Source organism: Bicyclus anynana, chromosome 15 (assembly GCF_947172395.1).
Source record: "Bicyclus anynana chromosome 15, ilBicAnyn1.1, whole genome shotgun sequence".
NCBI lineage: Eukaryota > Metazoa > Arthropoda > Insecta > Lepidoptera > Nymphalidae > Bicyclus > Bicyclus anynana.
The window spans coordinates 12848173-12874095 of NC_069097.1; the positions used below are offsets into that span (position 1 = coordinate 12848173).

General features: G+C 36.1%; 2 protein-coding genes across 4 annotated transcripts; one reads left to right on the top strand and one right to left on the bottom strand.

Annotated features, from left to right (window-relative positions):
* The first annotated feature begins 539 nt into the window (after positions 1-539).
* On the top strand, positions 540-14227 carry LOC112055061 (protein LSM14 homolog B). Of its 3 annotated transcripts, none has more exons than XM_052885746.1 (9): positions 540-766; positions 2585-2995; positions 4614-4723; positions 4990-5365; positions 5983-6182; positions 6935-7089; positions 8804-8968; positions 9972-10120; positions 10702-14227. In XM_052885746.1, exons 1-9 carry the CDS (start codon positions 646-648, stop codon positions 10707-10709), a joined length of 1695 nt encoding a protein of 564 aa, XP_052741706.1. In that variant the 5' UTR covers positions 540-645; the 3' UTR covers positions 10710-14227. The 3 variants fall into 3 exon arrangements, with proteins under 3 accessions (XP_052741706.1, XP_052741705.1, XP_052741707.1); XM_052885745.1 differs by having other exon boundaries at positions 541-766; positions 4990-5380; XM_052885747.1 differs by having other exon boundaries at positions 542-766; positions 2585-2887; positions 4990-5380.
* Positions 14058-25752, bottom strand: LOC112055062 (15-hydroxyprostaglandin dehydrogenase [NAD(+)]-like). Its single transcript, XM_024095049.2, has 6 exons — positions 25543-25752; positions 21705-21828; positions 21143-21249; positions 20157-20330; positions 18950-19104; positions 14058-17596 (listed from the first exon to the last, which is right to left on the bottom strand). The coding sequence occupies exons 1-6, from the start codon at positions 25633-25635 to the stop codon at positions 17491-17493; spliced, it is 759 nt and encodes a 252-aa protein (XP_023950817.1). The 5' UTR covers positions 25636-25752; the 3' UTR covers positions 14058-17490.
* Positions 25753-25923: the final 171 nt, after the last annotated feature.

Sequence of the window (25923 nt, forward strand, 5' to 3'; positions counted from 1 at the left end):
GTTAGCGCAGTTTAAAACGTCATAATTTCTACAAAAGAACTACTATAGAAACGTTGAAATAATAAAATTATTTTAATGGTAAATTAAATGATGATGATAAGAATTAATAAAATAATATTTTTAAAACTTTAAATTAAATAATCTTTTGTTTTTTTTACCTTATCATTTTGTGTAATATATACACTACTCACAACGCTAAATATTTTATTTCATTTGAGTTTATTAGATTACGCTCGCAAACAAGTAAATCTGTGGTCGTATATCGTGATCGTGGTCATGATCATTAGGATCGCAAAGTGGAACGTAGCGTGTAGTACATAATTTTTTTTTTCATTACCATTATACATAATTTTTTACCGGCTTACTATCCAATATATTTGTATAAATCCTGTATAAATGCTGATTTTCATTTCAAAATTCTAAATGCTGCTTCTTTGTGTCCCTTTTTATATAATTATACCGGAACATCGGTAAAATTCATTTATCGGTTATTACCGGTTTTTATAATCTACAGACTCAGCTGTTTGTAAACGCTCCGCTTGTTGCCAACTTCAATTCAGTCATTTTAATCGGTGGCTGTTGGTTTGCGGGCGAAAATATCGTTAAAAATCTTCGTCATCGGCAGTTTATTTACAAAGTGACATTATGAGTTCTGGAATGCCTGAATTGGGCTCCAAGATAAGCCTAATATCGAAAGCAGACATCCGTTACGAAGGCCGACTCTTCACCGTCGATCCTCAGGAATGTACCATCGCTTTAGCTAGCGGTAAGTTGACAAATGGATGCTGTTATCTTGTTGGGTGTTATTTTCCAATGATGAATTTCCTAATTCACACAGTTCTTCTATTGTATTATTGAGATAATGTCTAAATTTTTCACGTGCATATTTTTTTCTGAACCCGCTTGTACTCCCTAACGTCCTGGTAGATTTTTTTCAAGGCTCTAAATAGCTTCCTTCATGATTAGTCGTATACGTGCACTTTATAAAATATAGGTCCTTAACGGGTGTTTTCTAGAAAGTATTGTACGAAATTACCTAATTATTTATATCTACCCTCAAAATTGTATGAAATTGTTAGCCTTTGTGGCCGCGGTTTCACTTTGATGACGTTGATAACAATTTAATACTTGTAAACAACAGGGACGACTTTGTGTCGAATTATATGCTCTATATTCATGTTTTACGAATATTTTATGAGTACAAAGTTTACACACAACGCAATTTTGTTAAATGGATTTAATTTGTTTGCTTTATTTTGTTTTGCAGCTGTCTGTCCAGTAACTTGATAATTCAAGCGTTCGAAATATGATAGCTTACAGCTGCTATATTATACATTTAGTTTATTGTATTTTTAATCTTGTAAGAATCTGGTTTCAATTACAGCTGACAATACTTGGATAAATAATTTCAATCTCACCTGCTAACTCATACTCTAATACGGTATTTACTGTAATTTCTCAATGTCGAACACAGTACATATTCATACATACATACACACATTAACATAAGTTAAGTAGTCAAAAACACAAGTTTCAACTATAACCTATAAAAACACTATGTTCCGACTATAACCTTGAAAATTTTTGTTACACCTTGAAATTAAGTTTCCCTATGATTTTTTTTTCGTATTTTCATTGTCTTGAACTTAACTTCTAATATGCTGGATGGTTTCAGTTGAAACACACATAAAAAATCCTGTATGTTAGATAGCCTATACAAAACAAAGTTCTTGAATTTAGCAAGTACAATATAAAAAAAAAACAGCTTTATAATATTAGTATAGATTTATAATAATATTAGCATTAATATGAATATTAATCCCAGACTAGAATAATAATGTCAAAAAGGTCAAAAATTAATTGGGAAAACATTAATTTCACTGTAGGGTATGCTGGGAAGTTGACAGTAAAACAAAAAATGTTAGCCAACAAAAAACATGCAATAGTTGCTTGCAGAAAGATAATTTTGATTGACATTGTTGCATCGTTTGACAGCTTCAGTGGTGCAGTGGCATGCACAGTGGATTTACAAGACAGTTCTGGGTTTGATCCTCAGATGGGCCGATTGAGGTTTTCTTAATTGATCCAGGTCTGGCTAGTGGGAAGCTACAGCTGGGGCTAGTTAACAGCCTACTGGCAAAGATGAACTGCCAAGCGATTTATGTGTTCCAGTATGTGATGTAGAAGCCGAAATGGGTGTGAATTTTCATCCCACGCCTAACACGTTAGCTCGCTTCCATCTTCGATTGCATCATCACTTACCATCAAGGGCTAACTTATAAAGAATAAAAAATAAAAACAGTCATTATGGTTTTTATAGGAGAATAATAATACATGTCCTTAGATGATTAAGTGCTCATTTGAAATTTTTTTTTGTCTGTCAATTTTAAATCTGTTCTTCCACTATTCAGCAAACAGTTAGAAAGTAATGTTTGACTTGGAGGGCAAGTGGTCCAGTTGAGCCCTAGAATAAATATTCATGTTTAAGTACTTATTTAAACATGAATATTTATTGGGTTGGGTTGACCGATACATTCCAGAATGCAATAATGAATTATATCTAATGAGTGTTATCTGTTTACAGTGAGATCGTTCGGCACAGAGGACCGTGAGACTCAGTATCCTGTGGCCCCTCAGAGCCAGGTGTATGATTACATCCTATTCCGCGGCTCTGACATCAAGGATATTCAAATTCTCAAGAATGTGCCTTCTCTGCCAAACGATCCGGCCATCGTGCAGATGTCGGTCCCGCCGTCGCTTGGGAGTGGGGGACAGGGGCAATTTGCGGGACAATATAACCATCCAGTGGTGGGGCAATCGCAGTATCCCCAATATCACCCAATGGCTGGTTTCCCCGGAAGTGTGCACCCTCAACTCAGCAAGACGAGTGAGTTATCCCCACAAACATCAGTGGACCTGACCCCACAGCCCCAGCCTGTGACTGCGCCTATCGGATCTGGAGTGATACACCATGCCAACCAAGTGAAAGACCAAGGTTTTTGTTTGAACATTTACATATAAGGCTTCTTCTGCACATGTCACGCTTGCGATTTTTGTTTTTAATTTTTATTTGCATAAGAATTCATAAATTCTTGCTTTGGGCTCTTATGTATTCTATTTATGTCTATTTTCATTTATTAACATTATTATATTTATTGTCTTATTTATTAATATGATAATATTAATAAATAAGACAAATTAATATTAGTATGATAATATTCCAATAAATTCTTACAGTATTGTATAAATTATTTATATTTTTATTTATATATTTCTCAATGCAGTTCAGTTTTCATTAATAACCATCAACAAATCAAAATTCATGCACTTAAGAAATGTCAAGTTTGAGTTCTTATTTAGGCATTAAATGTATAATTAATCTTTTTTAAATTTTTAATAAAATTCTCATGTTGTTTTTTCATAAGATGTACTGTACAAATAAAGTATAAAGAAATAGCCTGATATCTCCTAATATATTTGTTATAAGTATAAAAAAGACACAAATCCATTATAATATTAGTATAGATTAGGATCCAAATAGGCTACTTTTTGTAAATTATTAAAATAAACATAAAATCAATTGACAAATGTCATTTATGTATAGTATGATATCCACAACAGAAAATAAAAGAATTATGTATGTAATGTATGATCATTTATAACAACTAATCCTAACATTTTTATTTCAATAGTTGTATAAACTAACACAATATAAAATTATAACTAACCATTCTATAAAATCGCAAACTGCACATTATTATGATGCCTTGGTCTGTTGCTTCAGCATCCTGTGGGCATAGCACGGAACTGTAAATATGTGCATTTCTATCATATTACAACTTGTTTCTCACATTGTATTAAAGATAATAGATGAAATTATTGGAAACTATGGTATTCAGTATTGCTATCCCTAGCAAAGTTCTGTACTATCTAGTATTAACACTATAATTAATATAGTTTGACTGTTTAATTTGAAAAGCCATTTAATACTTGACAATATTTTAAAAACCAAATTCAAAAAAACATCCTTTCTTCAAAAAATCTTTGGAAAAGTAATAGTTGTTCTATTGATTAGACTTTTCTTAATTTATTAATATTTAGTTGTGTACAATCAGATAATTAAAAGCTACTATTAATTTTAGGCCATTGTCATAAATTATGGTTCACTTTCATATTATTCATGACATCCTTATGTAATATTGCTTTGAGTTTTTCCTATTTGTATTTTCTTTATAATTTCATCATGGTATCCCATATTCTAAACTTGTAAAGTTATTGCTTCTAATAATAGCAATATAATCATAAACTTGATACTTCATTACTTCTACTATCATTAAAACTTGAGCATGGGCTTTAGTTACCACTTGTAATAGATAATATTGCAATTGTAATCTTGCCTTTAATGCATTCCATTAATTATATAAATTATGTGTAACTCTTACTATAACTATAAAGTAATAAAATAAATGCATTAATATATTTTACTTGGGTTGTACCTTTTTCTGGTTAAAATATTGACCTGTCATTCTTAAATTTTGCACTTTTCATTCTTCAGCTTATCCTTTATATTTTAATTAATTATCAAACCAATGTATTATGTTTTGTTACTTCAGGTTCGATGCTCGATCTGCTTGGAGGAGGGTCTCAGCAAAGCACATCTCGTTCTGGCACCCCGGCTGCTGTGGGCCACAGGAAGAGCCCTACAATTGACCAAGGCACTCAGGTAGGTTTAGAGCATAAGGCATCTGGAATACTTAATTCTATATTATTTTACCCAAATTTTTCTTAGGAGACATTCTTAAACATGATATATAAAGGACCACACGGCGCCGTTATGTACAGCGATGCGGCAAAACGTCTCCACCACACCATGTGGCATCTCCCTTACTGTGTAATACATTTATAGGTGGTGGTTTTCCACTTACAGTCAGGTGGGTCAATTATGACCCAAGAAAAATGTATATAAAGTTATTATTAATCTATGAACAGGCTGGACCTGGGGCCAGCGGTTCCGGGCAGCGCGACAGTCGCCGCACTAGCACCGGCAACGGCAACAAGGCGCCGGGCACGCAGTCTCGAGCGAGGCCCACCTCGCGCAACCGACAGCGCGCGAGCAGCGGATCCATGCCCACGCCGCAACCCCACCAGAACCAGCACCAGAACCAACACGCTCACCAGAACCAGCACCCTCACCAGAACCAGCACCCTCACCAGAACCAACACCCACACCAGAACCAGCACCCCCATCAGAACCAGCATCCCCACCAGAACCAGCACCCCCACCAGAACCAGCATCCTCATCAGAATCAGCATCCTCACCAGAATCAGCTCCCTCACCAGAACCAACACCACAATCACCAGCCCGGTGAGCATGTAGAAAGTGAGTTAGTTGTACTTAATAAGTTTGACGGAACTGTTACAATGGGATGATGGAGTTCAACAGACAGTTAGCTGTGGTTTTGTTATTAAAATTCTGAAATCAGGACATTTTGCAGGACTACATGTTACAATTGGCTAGTTGACACTTTTTTAAATGGTCTTAAATAGTTCATTATCGTTTTACTGAACTGAATCTTTTTTTTCATATTTTTTGAGACGTGGTGGACATGAATATTTTGGTTTTAAATATGTTTTTGACAATATGAGCCAAAACGCCTGTCGGTCTATATTTCAACTGTTTCATGACGTCACTATAATAAATCCCATACAAATAGAGCGTTTCACAAAAGTATTAGTTAACAATTGTTGTGTGTTAGTGACGTCACAAAATGGACGACAGCGTTTTTGACGTTTGGAAAATTAAAAAATTCGTGATATTTAAATTAAGTTTTGTAAGAAATCCTTAACTTTTATTAATTGATATCAAAGTATTTCGGATCCTTATTGCATGTACTACACGAAATTAATATTGTTTATATTAAATTTGATATGAGTCAACTACCGTATTACATAGATTGCAACATGAATATAATTTGTACGCAGTGCAAAACTACAACCGCGGAGGCTGGAGAGGGCGGTCGCGCGGGCGCGGTCGCGGTTTCGTGCCGAGGAACAAGAATACTCTGAAGTTTGACAACGACTATGACTTCGAGCAGGCCAACACGGAGTTTGAGGAGCTACGCATTCAACTTGCCAAGGCCAAAATTGCTGACGGGGAAGTCGTTAAGCCTGAGGTGTTGGAGGTATGTAAACGTACAACGTCATCATATCAGCCGATGGACGTCTACTGCAGGACATAATCCTTTTGTAGGGACTTCCAAACATCACAATCCTGAGACGCCTGAATTCAGAAAATACCTGACTCAATGATGTTGTTCGATTCACGATGATTTTTGTGGAGTGGGTCACTATTCCAGCACCTTGGATTTGGGGACCCCAAACACAACATAATATATAAAACATAGGTACAATGTTCAAAGACATAATTTAATTTATTTCTTTTCATCGACCAGTACTAAAATGTGTGCCATGACAAATCTCGTGAAGACAAATGACTTGTCGACCAATGGTAATGGATTGGTTGCTTTCTTTCGTTACATCACAACGAAACAGAGATATTTCCAGTTTGGGCACTATTGGTAAGCTATGTCTTTTTCTTTTTCACGAGATTTTAGGCCTACCAAGGTTACTTACTTGTTTTTTGAAGTAATTTTTCATTTGTATTGTTATTATTCATTAACTTGCTAGTCTAAGTCATGCATAAATAATATTTCTACTGGCTTCAGAGTTGATTTGAAGTTAAAAATGAAATTTCTAATATTTACTAAAAGAAATTAAATCGTTGTCACAGTGGCCTATATTCTGTTCTGTTGCTCAATATAAATTTCATACAAATCAGTTTAGCGATTTAGATGTGAAAAGGTAACATACAGAAGGATACTTTTGTATTTATATCATATAGATGTCAGTACATATGTTATTTTGTTTGTTGTAGGGTACGACACCTGAAACTTTCCCAGAAGTTGACAAGAAGGATGACTCTGGCAATGAGACAGGAGCAGGTGAAGCGGAAGTAGAGGATGACGGCTTCACTGGATACGACAAGAAGAAGAGTTTCTTTGACAACATCTCTTGCGAGGCTGTGGAGAGGTACAATCATTTTAATACTTACAAATTGTTGTTATACATGGATAACAGTTTATATTGTTACTAAAGACCTTAATAGTAGGTGCCTAAAAGTTGAAAATTATATTAAAAAGTATCCCCAGCCTCTGACTGTTAGTTTCTATGTAGCATTTTATTTTTTATTTATTTATTATTATACAAAAGTGTTACAGTTAATATGTAATGTGTACCTTAAGTTAAATCTTTACTAATATTAATACAGATGAATGTTTACATGTACAAATTACATATACAAATTATTTTTAACAGTACAGTAGCTATAAATAGGAAGTAAATACATTTTTTTTTTATTGCAATATAAAGATGTGTGAAGCCTAGGTACAATTTACAACAACTCCTGAACTAGTATAAAACTGTATTACAGTGAGTTATTATTCCTCGTGCCCAAGTTTTACAATCTACATATATTCATCTTGAAACATAGATCATTGTACTGGAACACTAAATTTCAACAAAGATACCTCTTACTGGTAGGGTAGTTGCATACCTGAGCTAATTTTGGAAACATAAAATCCTAAATTAATCCATGCTAGGTATCGAAACCAGGACCTCTCTGTTGAGAACTTTCAGACTAATTACATATGGGGAGAGACAAATATCTTTCCATGGATTTGCCGTGCAGGTGACGAGTCCATCGCGTTGCGCATAGTATTGCACCCAAATTTTTGAACAAAATTGTCTAATTTTTAAAAAAAAAAAAGAATGATATAACCAATATTCCCATTCCCTCCAACAAGTCGGGAAAGACTATTACTATATAGAGGAGTGGGTACGACAATAGACCAACAGGGTGGGGATTGAACCACCACCCTTCGGTGATGAGTCTGACCACTCTTACCAGTTAGCTAGTGAAGCTTATAATACTTTGTTATTGACTGTTTTTTTACACTATTCAACTACACAAAAAGGTATTTTTACGGAGCTCTTTAACCTATTAACACGGTTACAACTATGAAACATCGATACTACAGAGACAGTTTCTATAATCACATTCACATTAGATTGATCTACATCACATATGATCAATATATACTTTGAAACAAAAGTAACGTCTAGCGAAGCAGGTTTTTATGTAAATTAGTCTTAAGTTGAGAACCACGATACGTACTACCAACTACTCCAGAGAGGTTGTCAATCATCATCATCAATATTCATTCTCCGTCATTATTCATTATTCATTACTCCTTGTATTTATTTTCTTTTTCGATTGGTTGGAAGAGATCGCTCATTAGCGAGCGATAAGGCCGCCAATTGTACATTTTTTATTATTTACAAGTTAGCCCTTGACTACAATCTCACCTGATGGTAAGTGATGATGCAGTCTAAGATGGAAGCGGGCTAACTTGTTAGGAGGAGGATGAAAATCCACACCCCTTTCGGTTTCTACACGGCATCGTACCAGAACGCTAAATCGCTTGGCGGTACGTCTTTGCCGGTAGGGTGGTAACTAGCCACGGCCGAAGCCTCCCACCAGCCAGACCTGGACAAATTAAGAAAATCTCAATCTGCCCAGCTGGGGATCGAACCCAGGACCTCTGTCTTGTAAATCCACCGCGCATACATTAGTTTTTAAGTTAATTTCTTGCTTGTTATTATTCGTTTTGGTGTACAATAAAGTATATTTCATTCATTCATTCATTCATTCATTCATTGATCAATGGTCACTGTTTGTGTTCAGGTCGAAAGGGCGCAGCCAGCGGACGGACTGGCGGACGGAGCGCAAGCTCAACTCGGAGACGTTCGGCGTGGCGTCGGCGCGGCGCGGCGCGTGGCGTCCGCGCGCGTCGTGGCGCCACCCGCCCGCGCACCACAACCCGCACCCGCACATGGCGCCGCACCACCCGTGAGTGGCCTCGGATGTATCGCTCTTGGTCTAACATCCGGCATTCAGCGCCGTCCCGAAGTTAATTTTTAAATGGAGCGAGATCCAATTATGGCGCCTCTCCTGTTTGCTCCTAATAATATGTAGATACCTATACCAAATTATGAGTGTAAAGTAAGAATGGAACGCAAAGATCTCGACCATACTCTGGGGTGACCAATTGAATATCAGGCGCAGTACCGTCTACGGTTGACTAGGATTATCATTTAGGCGCTCTCTAGGATTTGGCGCCTGGAGCGACTGCTCCGTTCGTCGTATGGACGGGCCGGCCCTGTCGGCATTAGAAATATATACCCTCATTTGTTATTCATTAGTGATGAGAAATAAATGATAATGTTCACAGTGACATACTGCAAATATAAAATATAGATTGTCTAGTTGAATTTTTCATACAAAACCTAGGAAACCATGATGATCAAAGACAATCTAATACAGTTAATTATTACTTTTATTTGACATATTAGACAACTAAATAACTGATGAGGGTATATAATAGTACATATATAGTAAACTAGCGGACGCGCGCGACTTCGTCCGCGTGGAATTCAGTATTTCATAAATCCCGCGGAAACTATGGATTTTTTCCGGGATCAAAGGTAGCCTATGTGTTAATCGATTTGCGAAGGAAACACACTTTCTGAAAATGAATTTGCAAGCATATGATGAAATTCTTATTACAATATTTTGATATGCATCTAAGTATATATCGGTTTTTTGGGCACGAGGCTTTTTACATGCTACCTTTAGGCTTCTCGGGTAGCACTAGGGTAGGGATAAGTGCACATATGTCTAAGCCAAGCTTGACCGGGTCATTTTATAACACTAGCAGTGTTTTATAAAATAAATTTCATAATTGGTATAGTAGATCCAGACTTTACTTTCTACAACACCACAAACTTTAACTCTGTTTATTATTAGTATAGATGTTAATGTGCCAGAACAGTAACCATAACTTAGAGGGCAGTATGTCTTACTTCCCCAGCTGGAGGCCGATGCGCGGCGGCCGCGGCCGGCCCAACAACAACATGGGCAACAACAACAACATGCGCCGCAACAACAACGCCTCCGCACCGCAACAACAACCCGCCCAGCCGCAACCCGTCTCTGCTGCAGGTAAATAACTAAGCGCCCGTTATTACAACATGCGCCGCAGGTAGCAAATTGGGCAGGGAGAATAACATAATATGAACAGAGAAGGGGAGTGATAATTTTTTATGAAGAAGCTTTTTTTTTCTTTACAAGTTTCCCTTTACTACAATCTTACCTGATGGTAAGTAATGATGCAATCTAGGAATGAAGCAAGCTAACTTATTAAGAACGCAATGAAAATCCACACCCCTTTCGGTTTCTACACAACACCGTAATGAAACGCTAAATCGCTTGTCTTTGCCGGTAGGATGGTATCTAGCCACGGCCAAAGCCTCCCACCAGCCAAACCTGAACCAATCAAGAAAACCTCAATAGGCCCAGCATAGGAACAAACCCAGGACCTCCGTCATGTAGATCCACCACACATACCACTGCACCACAGAGGCTGACGAAACTTAACCCTAGACCTCGGTCACAAATCCTAGGCTCTGCTTTGATATTTTCTCTGCCACACAATTGACCTGGCACCCGCATGGTGATATGGTATGCCCAGATCTGTTATAGAGATAATAAAAGATTAACAAAAATTTTTGTTTAATTTTCAGCAAAGTAGGAGGTGGATAAGTGACGTGATGAAGCAAGCAGTGAATCTTAATTTATTATCGCAAGGACTTAATCACAAATGAATAAGTAACAGAAAAGTGTATGGCTGGTTTATAAAAATAAAAAAATGAAAGTTTGTAATAAATTGTTTAAAATCTGTAACGTGGGAAGAATTAACTCGGCAAGGAATTATGTGATGGACATTGCTTTGGTGTGACAGTGTTTGGTATCCAATATAATGGAAGGTGACAGTTGGAAATTCCCCACGGAGGGTGTGTTTCTTCGTACAGAAGATTTTAAGTGTACAGTAGGCTGATTGTTCAGTGTTTTTGGAACTGCTGACAACCTATTTATGATATCACGAGCCGACATCTATGTAAACCAAAGATTTTGTAGTATAGATATGTTACAAGCAAGTCGAAACTGAGCCGATCATAAGTGGCTAATTGCCTTAATTTCATTTAGTCGCAATGTAAACAACGAAAGTTATTTCAATTATACCTAAATATTGTCTACAATGTCAAGATGTGTGTTCAAGAAGTGTAAAAACTATATATATACATAAACACAAAATTGTGCATGTGTGCGCTTAGTTGAGTAGCTGAATTCGGATCACTGTTTGCAGTGATTTTGTAGGCGTGTAACATAACTAATAGTAGAAAATCTTTGATGTAGACAGTGTTCTATACACATGTACAAATTGGCATTGATTTATGATGTATAGGTTCCAATTTTGCTGATCGGCAAAACTAGATTCTTTTGTGAATCACTTCCAATTATGTTAAAATAACTGAGTATGTGCTATTTTTTGCTTGAATCGCTGCTCGGTTGCTTCGGCTTTTATGTGCCGAATAATGCTGATCAGCATATGTGTATAAAATATTTTCATTTTACAACTAATTTAATAATGTTATTTGACTTTTTTCGAATCCCATAGATCCCAATTTCTAAATATCTTTTAAAACTATTTATTTAGTTCAAGATCAAGTGTATATTAGATAGCATTCATTGTATCAGTCTTGGTGTTTGAAATGCAAATATTCTTGAGATATTTTGTATATTGAATTTTATGAAAATTAATTTGGGAAAAGATACAATTAAATTATGTATGGCCTCGAATTTTATTTCTAAGGTTGATGTCACAGACTTGAATTTAGACGTGGCTTGTTCATTCATTAGTTGAAATTTGTGTGTGTCGTATGTTTTCTGTGTATACAACCTAATATCGTAATTTAAAATAATAACTGAGGTATTTGTATGTTTATTTTATTGTTTTACAAATATGATATATGTATATACATATAATGCACCCACCCGCTCTTTCTTCGCAAGTCCTCTTGTCAGGGGTTACCTGGTAGAGATTGCTTATAGAAATAAAGCAGCCTTCGCACACTAATTATTAATTTATATTATCCATTTTTCTTGTTTTACATATTTATATATGTTTGTGTGTAATGAAGTATTTCTTTATGTTCTTCTTCTAAAAAGTAAACTAAATAATTTAAATTGACACTCATAAGTGAAATTGATTCAAAAACTACTAAATTATAACGAAAGCTCTTGGCACCAATTTTGCGGACACATTTGGGTGAATGGCTAATAAGATATCTAGCTAAATCCATATCTGTGTCATTAATCAACCAATTTTTTGGGAAGCTCTAGTTATTAAATAGTTTAATTATTATTCAATGAAGTAAGTTGATTGTCTTTTAAGTTCAGAATTTCACATTATGGAGGATGTATGAAAAAAGTTGATTAACATTATTGATTTAGTATGATGTCAGGCTGAATTCTGTGATAAAGGTTGTCGCAAGTTTATCATTACGATTATTGTTGCCTTTGAAAAAGTAAAAAGAAAAATCGGTTAGGGAGCCCTGCAATTGTGTAATTAAAAAAAAAAATACGTTTATTTATATGAATATGTTACATCCGAACGAAACTTGTATATCCTCTCTATAACGCGCACTTGTGCCTATTGTAAAATTAACGAGAGGTAGATTTATTATAATATTTTTTTTGTTGTTGTTTCCAATGTGTCATTGTGATATTATTACATTACTTGAGAGGCGAATTAGCCACTAAACCCATCTTTATATTGAATAAACAATATAAGTGTAAATTAGAGGGACATATATCGGATGTTTATATCAATTTAAATTCGTCCTTTTAAACTAAATGAGCATTTACACAGGCCACCGATTATAATCGGTTTAGCGATATATTAGATTTGTATTATTTGTTGTGCATTTTGTAATACTTGCTCCTGTACTATCGTAGTACTATACGCAACTTGTATTGCTTTAAACTTGACAGTTTTACATGATGGGCTGTCTGTGACGGTTTAATTTGATTAACAATGACACATTGGACGTTGTAACAGCAGTCCTACTAGATGATAGTGTATAATGAGCTTATAGAAATACTATTGAGCTGGTTGGTTTGTTTTTGCCGGGCGGGTATCGGTTCTATATAGAATAAAATTAGGGCACGCGTAGACATCGGACACTTGGCCACTTTGAATCAGTCCTCTGGAGGCATTTTTAATGACTTCTCAGTTCTCTGGTAATGATGGTAACCTCATTCCTCTCTGTAAAAGAGGAATTAAATCCAAAATGGCTGTTATTCTCAGCTTGTTCTCAGATTATTTTATCTAAGTTGGCTGAGGACTGATGCTAGAAATTAAAAAGAGGGATATTGAATGAATTAGTTCCCTTGAGTTTAAGCATAACTGCATCGTTGTTTATTAAAAAAAAAGATTGTCAGTAATGCTTCAAAACTGTGTTCATGGTCACATTTGTGGCTCATTCTTGGTCGGTAGTATATCAGCGTGCGCTTAATCAGTTTATCAACTGCTCGACGTGTTTCAGCTCGAAATTGAAGTAAAATTAAAATCTACGACTTATTGTGATTTTATTGACTGTTTTTTTTTTTCAATTATTGTTAGTTGTAGAGTAATTAAATGTGATAGTAGGACTGCTGGCGCGGATCCTCTGGCGGTCACGGTTGTGTATCGGATTGTAGTACGAAGATTTGTTTATATTGTATAGGCTTGCGGCTGCTATGAGGATTTACTGCCAGGGTGGTAATTGCGCAGCCGAATTGCGATCGCATATCGCCTATTGTAGTTCAAGTTAAGTGATTGTAATGGATGCATTAAATGAATCTGTTTGAGAAGATGTAAAAGTAGCCAGGTTACTGATGTTGCGTTGCGCGATTACCCCCCACAAGTGAGCTACGCCGATGTGTATGGTAGATCACACAAATTTTTAGTGTATTTGTTGTAAAAGGGACTTTTCTTTCTCATATCAAACTGTGAACTGTGTAAAGTACGTTATAAAAAAAAAATCTTAATCGTCTAAACGTCCCTTTGATATAATGTGTGGATATAATAAATTTTGTGACAAATAAGATATATTTGTAAAATCACTCAAAAACAGTACCTGGCAATTGTATTAAAGAACTATAATATACATTTACTACAAATCTTCCAGACAACTATTTGATTAAAACATCTTTTTATTTTACTTTTATAGTAGTTTTTATTGCAAATGAAAAACTTAAAGCTGGTACAAAACGTACATGGCGATAATAGGAATCAACATAAGTACAAAATGTTTATAAAACATACAAAATCTCTCCACTGGTGAAAATGCTATGGATTTTTCTAGTAATTATGTGTTTTTCTGATACATAATACAATACAGTTGTATATACTAGAATCTGACTTATAAGTTTTGCCATATTTTTTCAAGACCACGATAAAAATTGGTTTCCAAATACCATTGAAAATTATGTAGCAATAAAGTTGCGTATTTGCGCGTATATTTACGTAATTGGATTCAGTTTTTTCTCATCATAATCGCAAATTCTAGTGGAGATTTTAACTATAATATATGAGTACATGAAAGTTCTTACAAAAAATAGTACAGAACGCATTGCATTGTAAAATAATGGTTCCGTTTTTGTACGTACGTACGTTCGGAAACCTAAAAAACTGACCTCTGTCTATATGCTACTCTTTGGGGCATTTCCTATCTAGATAAGGGTTGATTTGAAGATCACTATAGGGGTTGAGACAGTAAATTGAGTTAAATATAAAAATCACCTTCGAAAAAAGCAAATAAAATCAATGCATTTTATGAGTATATTATAAAAATGTTGTGTTATAAAAATTGAACACTACATGCAAGGTATTCAGGTAGTCATAAAGGTATATAGGAGAAGGTATAAAAAGTGTAGATCTCTACGAAAATTGATACTTCATCAATAGAGACCTTGAAATTACTAACTAATAATAATTATGAGTACAACAAATTCATACATAATGTCTGACATTCGTAACTTACATTAAAAGCACAAAACTTTTTATTTTATCATATTACGTAATATCAAGTAATTACGCATTACATACTCGAGTTAACGCAAAGTTATGATTTGACAACTCCATACAACAAAGTGTATCGGTGTTATGTATTGAAGAAACGATCTAGATATTGACTTTGTATGGATTTGTCAAATTCTAACATTTCTACAACATTCATACAAGTCATTTACCGTTACGTCACATACATCACTCGAAAGGGATACATCATACAGTACAGCAGGGTTATTATGTAATTCGGTGTACCATTCAAATAATGAGTCGCTACATCGTTTTTCAACATATTTTCGTTTATTATCATCTAACATTGTACTTTCAATGAAATGACAAAGTATCTTCATTTTACATAAAGTGGCAGTAATATAGAATTGGTAGTAGGAAGTTAGTAAGTATTTCAACGAAAAACCGTTTTTTTGCGTTATTTCGTTGAAATAATTATGTTAAGGTTCATTTACACGAGGGGAACTCTACCGACGACCGCAGTCGACTGCAATCAGTGACGTCTCTGCGGCAGCCAACGGCAGTCGACTGCAATCGGCGACGTCTCTGTGGTAGGTAACGGCGTCGTCGACTGCAGTCGACTCTCGGCGGCGGTCGCCGTGTATATGAACATTTAGATGATCGTAAAACAAAAAAACATTGCCATTTGATGTAAAATGCCGTAGTCAAGATCATTTCGATGAAATAATTATGTTGTGTGTGTATGTGACCATGATTCTGAAAATACGATGAAAAACGATGTAGTGACTCATTATATGAGTGGTACACTGTGATACATAGTAACCCTGCAGATCAACTCTTAAGGTGTCGACCGATAGAAGCGCTTACGATTTTAATTTATATTACACTTTATAAAACATTGTATAAAATATAAATACCGCTCTTAAATTACTATCGCTACGAGAAGAAAATATTTACACAACCACATCTTATTATATAATTATTTATTTAAAAATATCTTATGAAAGAATATAAGGGGTATCTTCAAATTAGCCTCCAGATTCGGTAATGTCAATTTTGTCAATCAATCAATCAATCAATCAATGGGTGAAGTTCGTTTCTAACAGGGAACTGAGACTATTAGATTACTAAAAACCCATGATTTGAATTTGTCAATGTCACGTGTGTCATGATGGCTAATTGGAATGCACCCTAAAGACAGTAGGTAAAGAGGCATAACTCATTTGAATATACTTCGATTTTCTTTGTGTGACTCAGGATCAGGGGCTGCTGAGGAAAGTAGCTTTCTTTGCTTTTCGTAGAAATCATAATCGCCATTTTATATGCAAAAATTAAGCTATGCCTCTGTACACAGGTAAGCCGTTATAAGTAAGTATGCTTATTCAAATATTAATTCAGCATGTGCTTATAATCGTAAATGTTTTGAGCCTTAATTAGTAGATTATTTTGCCATATAAGGGGCTTTTTATGAGCATTTATCGAAAGATTTTTCTAACAATATACATATAACAGTTTCATTTTACCCAAAAATAAAAGTCAAAAACTATTATTTACTTAGGTTTTAGATTGTGATTATACATATTGTCTTCTTCAGTTTTTATTCATTTATCTGAGAAGTATCTATATATATAAAAAAAAATAAAGAGGGAGGCAAAACTCTTTTTCTTAGTGCCTAATACAATCAATCTAATAAATAATATTGCCTACGTACTATATTAAAAATAAACATAACTTGGCTCGCCTCAATACATGAAAGCTTTTAACAAAACAAATTACACCATTTTAACTTAACGATTCAATATAACATGCCTACCAAGCTAAGACATTAAGTAGGAAATAATAATGCAAAAAGACAGCAATATTATAAGGGTTTATTTACTCATATCAAGCACGTCAATTAGTCTTTAAATTTTAGACAGGGGCGTAGCTATCGCCGTCCCAGCCGTAGTAATAATACGGGGCCCTTAGGCCTAGTTCGGACTACTTTAGTATTTTAGTCGAGTACGAACGATTTTTAGGCAGTAAATACAAAAGTTGTTCATACTCGACTAAAGTACTAAAGTAGTCTGTACGGCCTCACAAGTGTAAAAGCAAAAATTAGTAAAATTTATTCCACAATCTAACTCTGGGCTCCCCGGAGGAAAAAAAATAATATCTAAAGAGATTTATGGGATTTGATTTTCCGCGCGTCTATTGGCCATTTAGTGTCGATATTGACTATATAGTATGGCAAGGTTTTACTCAAGGGTAAGAGTACAACTCACTGAGTTGTACACAGTCAATATTATTTCTTTAGGCAGCCTTCACGGCAATATTACTTTCTTAGGCAACTGTAACTTACTTTATTGACTATGTTATTGTGTGTAAACCATAAACTTGTAAAGGACAATAATTTTGATGTGATTGATATGTGTGAATGAACCCTCAAGTCTGCTTGGATAGTGCAGGTTTAGCCGCGCCACTCCCTCGGCGGCTGTCCGTTCTCCACTATCCAGACTGATCCGCTTTGAGCCTTCATCAGAACGTCGATGAGAGTCCTAGCCACGTGTTCGGCGCTGCAACCAAAATGTTTATTATTAACAGAAACAAAGTTGAACTTAACAAGGCGAGGTTTACACATAGCTAAGAAAAATAAGATGGAGCGTGATCACTCTCTCAGCTGGTATGGTATGGTAAGTGAAGACTGAAGATGCCTATTTATTTTTGTCTTGTGTGAATCCAATAACACCAACTTCGTGATGAAATTCAATATCTATGCGTATAACAAATGAACACTATCAACTCTTCCTACGAGTACGAAAAAATCCACCCGACCCTCGCGATACCCAGAACAGATTTCTAGAGGACGGAACGGCTCTCTAAGGGCGTCTCCTATGAGACTAGGACCACGGCTTAGAGGGCCATTCTGGAGGAGGTAACCGGGACCTGAGTGAATCAGTCCGGACGCCCCCAAGATCGTGAGTTAGAAAACCCACGTCCGGGTGACGTTAGATATCGGGGACCTCGTCTTCGCCGGCGAAGACGCTGTGTAGCTTGTGATTGTGTTGCCTGGGAAGCATTGTCGGTTGTTATGTCATCGTCTGGATCGTAAAGGACGTTCTTGGGACGCCTCTGCTTGCAGTTAGCGTTTAGGTTGGGAGTGTAATTACAGACCTCAACCACTAGTTGGTTGGGATGGATGGCAGCTCTGTCGAAATAGTTTTGAGAGAGCTGTTTCATGTACTTAGCTATTGTCGGTAATTCTAGATCTCTATGGAGGTCTTATTGCGTAAGAACCACGGCGCGCCCGTGATTTGACGCAGATAACGATTCTGTAGGGTTTGAAGCGGCCTAAGGGTCGCTTTGGGACGGTGGGCAAACACTACACTAGCGTAGGTTAAGATCGGACGGATGTATGTTTGTATGTGGGTATGTGTCTATGTATGTATTTGTATGTGGGTAGGTAGGTAATTTCTTTGGCACGTCCTACAGCCCAAACCGCTTGACGGATTTTGACATGTAAGGTGTCATTGAGTTTATCAGAACTGTGGTAGTGACAGGCTATATACATTTTCAAAATGGCGTCCGTAAATGAAAAAAAGGCGGGGGTTGAATAAGTTTTTTTTACCTTATTACTATGGGTATCAAATAAAAGGTCGTAAAAAGCCCATTTCAAATATATATACATATATATATTATATCATGTATATATTACTGTTTTAACATAAATTAATTATCATTAAATAATACTTTTCACTTAAGGATAGGAGGGCCTACAGTGGAACATTGCTTAGGGCATCAAGTAACCTTAATCCGGCACTGGTGTCTAAATGCGGTTCCCAGAATAATATGTAGGTAATAGATATGATCTTAAGTATTCATTAGTTTTGTCTACGAGTGAAGATTAAATGAAAAAAATCACTACGTACCTCTGCGCTTTACAGTTAGCGTTGTCCCTCTGCCAGGCAGCTTCGTAGTCGGACGACATGAGCTGCTTGCGGATCTCCTTCACGAGCCCAGTGTCCGTGAGACCGGGGCAAAGCGCTATACTCCTTACGCCGGTCAGGTTTACGTGGTATTGGTCCTGGAAATATTACATCATATTATTTTTTACTGAACCCATTCATCATCATCATTATCAACCCATATTGGACTCGCTGTTGAGCTCGAGTCTCCTCTTAGAACGAGAGGGGTTAGGCCGATAGTCCACCACGCTGGCCTAATGCGAATTGGTAGACTTCACACACGCAGAGAATTAAGAAAATTCGGTATGCAGGTTTCCTCACGATGTTTTTCTTTCACCGTTAGAGACATGTGATATTTAATTTCTTAAAATGAACACAACTGAAAAGTTGGTGGTGCATACCCCGGACCGGATTCGAACCCACACCCTTCGGAATTGGAGGCAGAAGTCATATCCACTGGGCTATCACGGCCACTGAATCCATTAGACATGTTTTAATATGCTGGATTGTTTTTTTTCATTTGTAAATAATTTAAAGTATTAGTGTTTTAAAGACAAACATTTCCGAGCTGAATGATAGGTGTCTTCACCATAAAAGTAGGAAGATATTATGTAGAAGTACCTACCCACAAACTAAGCTTACATAGATAAAAATAAAACAGGTATTGGATAGTGTTAAGTTAGCCCCCCATAATCCTATACACCCATATGCCTGCAGCGCTGCCGGCATGACGTCCGGTAAAACTTTAGTTATTGTTTGCTTGACTTACGCAATGGTGTGAAGTTAGAATAAGAATTGTTTATTTGAAAAAACTCATTACACAAATTGCAATGACGTCCCTGACCCTTAAACTAGGTAAGCCCATGTCTTTTAGTTGCTACGGCATTCAAATAGTAATGTAATGTTTGTTACTCTTTCACGCAAAATTACTCGTACTGAACTTATTTAGCTGAAATTTAGAATAGTACCTACAGTGGCGTGCACTTCATAAATGCAAAAATGCACTGCCTACCCTATAAAGACTCCTAGAGGAAGGAATATTCTATTTTGTACGTATAGTGCATACCCTAGTTAAAATCTTTGTGCACGCCACTGAGTACCTACTCTAGATTAACATTGACATTTTATCCCAGAAAAATCCATGGCTCGTAAGTTTGTCGTAACATCTTACCCCGTACGACCTCGTGAGACCGACGACAGCATAATTGGTGGCGGTGTAGATCGGCGTCGACACCTGCGGCCTGGCGAAGGCGGTGGACGCCGTGTTGACGATGGTGCCGCCTTGTCCGCCGCGGTCCTTCCCCATGAACCGATAAGCCAGCAGTGTACCGCGAATTACTCCATTCTGAAATAACCATCATGAACTAACAACATATAACGTCATGCTTTCCTTCGTATTCGGATTCCGAAGTAAATTTTAAAATGGAGCGAGATCCAATTATGGCGCCTCTCCTGTTTGTTCCTAATATGTAGATACCTATACCAAATTATGAGTGTAAATTAAGAATGGAACGCAAAGATTTCGACCTTTCTGGGGTCACCAATTGAATATCAGGCGCAGTACCGTCTATGGTTGAGTTGAGTAGGATTATCATTAAGGCGCTCTCTAGGATTTGGCGCCTGGAGCGATTATAGGGTAGGTATATGATTACAGAATACAAAGCGAATCCATTTATAATTCTCTCATTTATTTATTAGTTCTTTTTTTTATTTTTAACAATGCCAATATAAAATACAACACTAAAAATTTATACAAAAAATCAACCCTCCCACTGCGGGACATTTGAGTGCCCAAGTAACCGGCGGTCAGGGCTCTAGAGTGAGGAACCTCCTCACAATACGCGCCGTCTCAAAAATCACTGCCTTCTGTATCCGACCCTTGATCCAACAGTTAAGCGAAAGCTTCTTAAGATGTTGGTCGAAGCTTTTCGCTATAAAATCATTGACTGAAACAACTATCGGAATAATAATAGTTGACTCAAAATTCCACATGGCGGTAATCTCGTGAGCAAGGTCCAAGTATTTTGATACTTTTTCCTTTTCGGCTTTAACCAGATTATCGATTATAATTATTATTATTTGTTTGTTAGGGTGATTCGGATGTACTACTATGTAGTAGGTAGGTACTAGATACATAGTTGTTTGATAGATACTTACCAAATTGACATCGACTTCGAGTTCCCAAAATCTATCATTCATGACACCAGCGTTGTTGATGACTATGTCGAGTCGATTGAACACTTTTATCGTCATTTCAAACGCCTCTGAAAATTAAAATTCTTATAAGAATATACTTTTTTTTTATTATTTACAAGTTACTGGACTACAATCGCACCTGATGGTAAGTGCTGATGCAATCTAAGATGGAAGCGGACTAACTTGATAGCAGGAGGATAAAAGTCCATAAAAATAAAATCCGTCGAGTAGTTTTTGTTTCTATAACAAACATACAGACAGACAAAAATTTTTCTGATTGCATTTTTGGCATCAGTATCGATCACTAATCACCCCCTGATAGTTATTTTGGAAATATATTTCATATACAGAATTGACCTCTCTACAGATTTATTTTAAGTAGGTATAGATTACGTAAAGTATAGATCACGTTACTAATAAATTTACTGTTTTTTTTTTAGAAATAAAAGCTCCGATGACTAATTTAATTCGAACGCTATGATTGTGTATGTATGCCAGACGTCTGTAACTCTATAGTCCTCACCTTCATACTGCGGGTAGTCGGTGACGTCACACAGGCAGAATAATACATTTTTCCGACCGTACTTCACGCCGAGCTCGTCTGCTACCTGCTCTCCGATTTCAGAATCAATATCGCATAATGATACCTGCAACATGCAACGTTATAAAGTATGACGAATGCGGAGTGTCATACAAATAGGCATTCTCTCTGGCACACTCGGGTATTTAAAATTTAGATGACTAACTAGCGAAAGTTCATATGAAATTCAGTTTTATCACAAACCCACAGAATAAAGATGATCCAGAATGAGTCTTTACAAGCACAAGCAGCGTGTGAAGCTGGTGCAACCCATAAAAAAAAAACGTCACGCGTCTCCTTGACATCCGCATAAACAAACTTTTTCTTAATTTGTATTTCAAAATTTAACACTAACAACATTTAGTAAATTAATATAATAAAACAATCAGGGCCTTACTTAAGTACTCTTACCCACCTACGAGTATGATGATTCTATTTACGAATGAAACCTTTTTCGTTTTATAGTAGGCTACCAGTAGTAGGTACTCGTAACAGAGAAAAATTAAAAAAACAAAATTACTTGTTGCTGAAATGCTTGTTTTGCCCCGCCGTGGAGTGGTGTTTTTGAGCAAGAGTAGTGAAAAATATGTTTTACCTTTGGAAAGCTTCATTATTAGGAAGTAAGATAGGCTATATATATTTTATCCCGTATTCCCACGAGAATGGAAAAAAAGCAGTAAACAATTTAGCTGGTTACATTTTTTCATGACTCCGTTTATCTTCTATGTATCTTGGGGGAGGAGAAGAAGGGGAGGTACAAAATGACGGAGATCTGGCCGTCGCAGTCTCTTGCGATTAACCAATTTACTAAAACTTGTAAGATCTAAAACGAAGATAAGTAAGTAGGTATATATTTTGTCTTTTTGAGCTCGAAACCGTTGCTATAATCGCAAATGCATTTCGCATTTTTTAGAATTCTGTACTCAAAAATAGTGGGAAGTTGTAGGCAGGGGCGTAACTACCGCCATGTCAGCCGTATCAATGATACGGGCCCATCGGACTACAGGGGCCCCTTACGTGTGAAAACAAAAATTAGTAAAATATACTTAATCCACAATCTTACTTAATCTGGTGCTTTCTAATTCTGGAGAAATAAATACCTACATAAAAACTGCCTTCTCTTTTTCCCGGGTTAAACGTGCGCCCAAAAGATATGTGTGATGAACTTAATCTTTGCATCCTTTATTTTAAGCAAACATTTTTGTTTCTTTTGTTACAAATCTTTTTGGGCCCCTTAACTAATTTTGGCACGTCACAGGGCAAGGCACGCTACGCCACTGGTTGCAGGGATGATCAACCGTTTGCAATTTTTTCACTAGAATCCTCGTTGGTCGTGGTCAATTAATTTAGAGGCAATATGTGAATCAATACTTGGCCGGTTATGTAGATAATGGAGCTATAGTAGGTATATAAATAAATCTCTTTGAATTGAGAGTACATTATGTACACATCCAATCGCACAGTTCAATTTGAAAGCACTCTAATCGTTCAATACTAGATTGGCCGGCCAGTAGTAGCCCAGTAGGTACCCATATGTGTATGTACTTGTAGGTTATTACATACCTTTCTGCATAAACCAAGCAGCACGAATAAGCAATTTAGGTACCTACCTACATTTATCGTAAGTGGCAACCAGATAGGATCTGTACCTAATAACACTGATATTCTTTTTATACAAAATATTTTAAAATTAAAATTGGTTAAAAGCTGATAAACGATAAATAAAGTTCAAAACATTTCTCTATAAAAAAAACATAGTTTTCCAATACCCCAAGCTGGGGATTGTCCAATTATTCGATACCTAATAGCATTATCCTAACTCTATAATCTATTTAGGTATCAATCTAAATAATTTCTCGAGAATGGAGTTTCTTCTCCAAAAATTTCGTTTAGGGTAAGCCCGGGCAATGTGGACACAGTGGGCAAAGTGAATACCTTCAATTAATTCAGAACCATGTCTTCCACTACTATCGTCGTATGTCATGTGGTGTGGTTCCTCCTTTACCCTTCAATCATAAATGAACAGCTATGCCGCGCCGTTACCAGTCGTTTTAGAAAAAAAAAATATCAGAACAGAGGTTCCTTATTAAGATAATTCAAGGTAAGAATATTCGAACTACTCATGTAAATGTGGTGTTATAGTTTTACTTGATTATATCCTAATAGTGCAAAATTTAATGCTAAAATACTGTCAGTTTCTTTGAAATGTTATGTCTGGATTTGATTTTAGGTTACCTAAAATTAGGTTTAAAATTTTCCTACTAGACCTATTGGTCAAAGCGCAAATTGGTCAAAGTAACGGCAAAGTAGATCCATATTTAGTATGAAAGTAAAGATTTTAAAATGTTCAAACATTGTAAAATAGTTAAAACTTACATTTTAGACACGTAGTGAAGATTAAATTAAAATCTATAGTCAAGAATTGGTGATTTCATCCAATCGATTCATGTATGCAATAGAGACACAAGAAATACACGGTATGAAGAATATTCCGGTTGTATCATTTTATTTCAGTGACACGACCAGAATTATCACTAATGTTTTTTTTTAACAGCTGATCCATATTGGTACCAAATAGTATAAGACATGTTTGGAGGAGAGGTCGTCACTCAATCTGCATAATACTAATATTGCAATATGGGCAAATATGTTTTTTTTCTAATATTGCAATATGGGTATCAAATTCAAGAGCTTTTTGTGAGGATTCTAAAATTGTATATCATGGCCATGTTTTAAAAAAACTACAATTAGAAAAACGTTATTTATTAGTTGTCTATACAAAATACGCGAGGCGGATGACTATAGGTGCGAGCAGGTTTGTGAATTGAAGCTATAAAATAGACTAAATGAAATATTTAGTCTATATTGTAAAAATCGGACCACCGAGCGTTCCGTAGAATTTTTTGAATATTTGCTTAATCTCGGTTGAACGTATAAATTATCGTACTTTGCAATAAACGTAATAAATAAATCCGAAATTAACCATCTATCGTCACTAAAAAGTGTGAAATAAATAAATTAATTAAACAAATAAAAAACCCGACTGCATAAAGTAAAAAAAATCTTGTATTAGATAGAATGATTTTCTTCTACATTATTTAATAGGTCCCGACTGTTGTTGACTGTTTAATTAATTTATTTACTATATTTATTTGCTCAATGATCCTTTCCACTTTACCCGATCAGTTGGGCAAAGCGGTACGCGATGCATATACCAATATTATATAAATGTTTACATTTTCAAGAAATGTATTGTATTTTTATTGATACAGTACAGTACAGTTATTTTTATTGATTATAATATTAAAAACTAAAAATATACAATTACAGTTTTATTTGTCTTTCCATAAACTGTAAACGTTAAGGTGTCTGCTTTTCCCGAACTTCCACTACATAATTATAATTAATATTTCTCTTTTATCTGTTAAGAATATCTAGATTTAAGATAAGGTGTGGCGACTCTTTTCAGATTTACGGTGGCTTGTAAGAATCTAGTTACACAGAGCAATGCGCAGACAAGGGTTATAAATTACAATGCTTCATAAAAATAGGTAAACATAAATGAAAAGAATCAACGACCGAGGCGGTGCAAAAATCAATACAATAATAGGCTGCCGCAAGTGAAGATACTTGACATCTTTTTTTTATACATCAAGAACTTAGTGCGTGGATAAATTATATACGAGATACGCATCGTTTTGGCTGCTTTCCAACCTAGTTGAACCTTTTACCTTGAACTTAAGATGAGTAATGTATTAGTGTCGTATTGAACGCGACTTACCTTAGCTCCTTGCTTCAACAACTCCTCACTGTAAGCGAGACCGATGCCGGCCGCGGCGCCGGTTATCAAAGCAACCTTGCCTTTTAACTCCATTACGATATTTTTCTATTTTGAGAGAACTGCGCCCGAATGCGGCAACCACTACGCTCAATGTGGGTGCGCTTCGATCGCGACGGAACTCGGCTCGAAAGGGGAGGCAGGGGGAAGCACACCCAACCTCCCCGAATTCCCCTTCTGTAGTAAATATACGCACGATTGCACGCCACTCTCGCTAGCCTACGTCGATTCAGTAGCGTGTGGACGGTTCATAGGACACTTTGTACACCGCTATAAATAGGGCCCGTAGTACGACACTCATATGTTTTATGGTATGAATGCGTT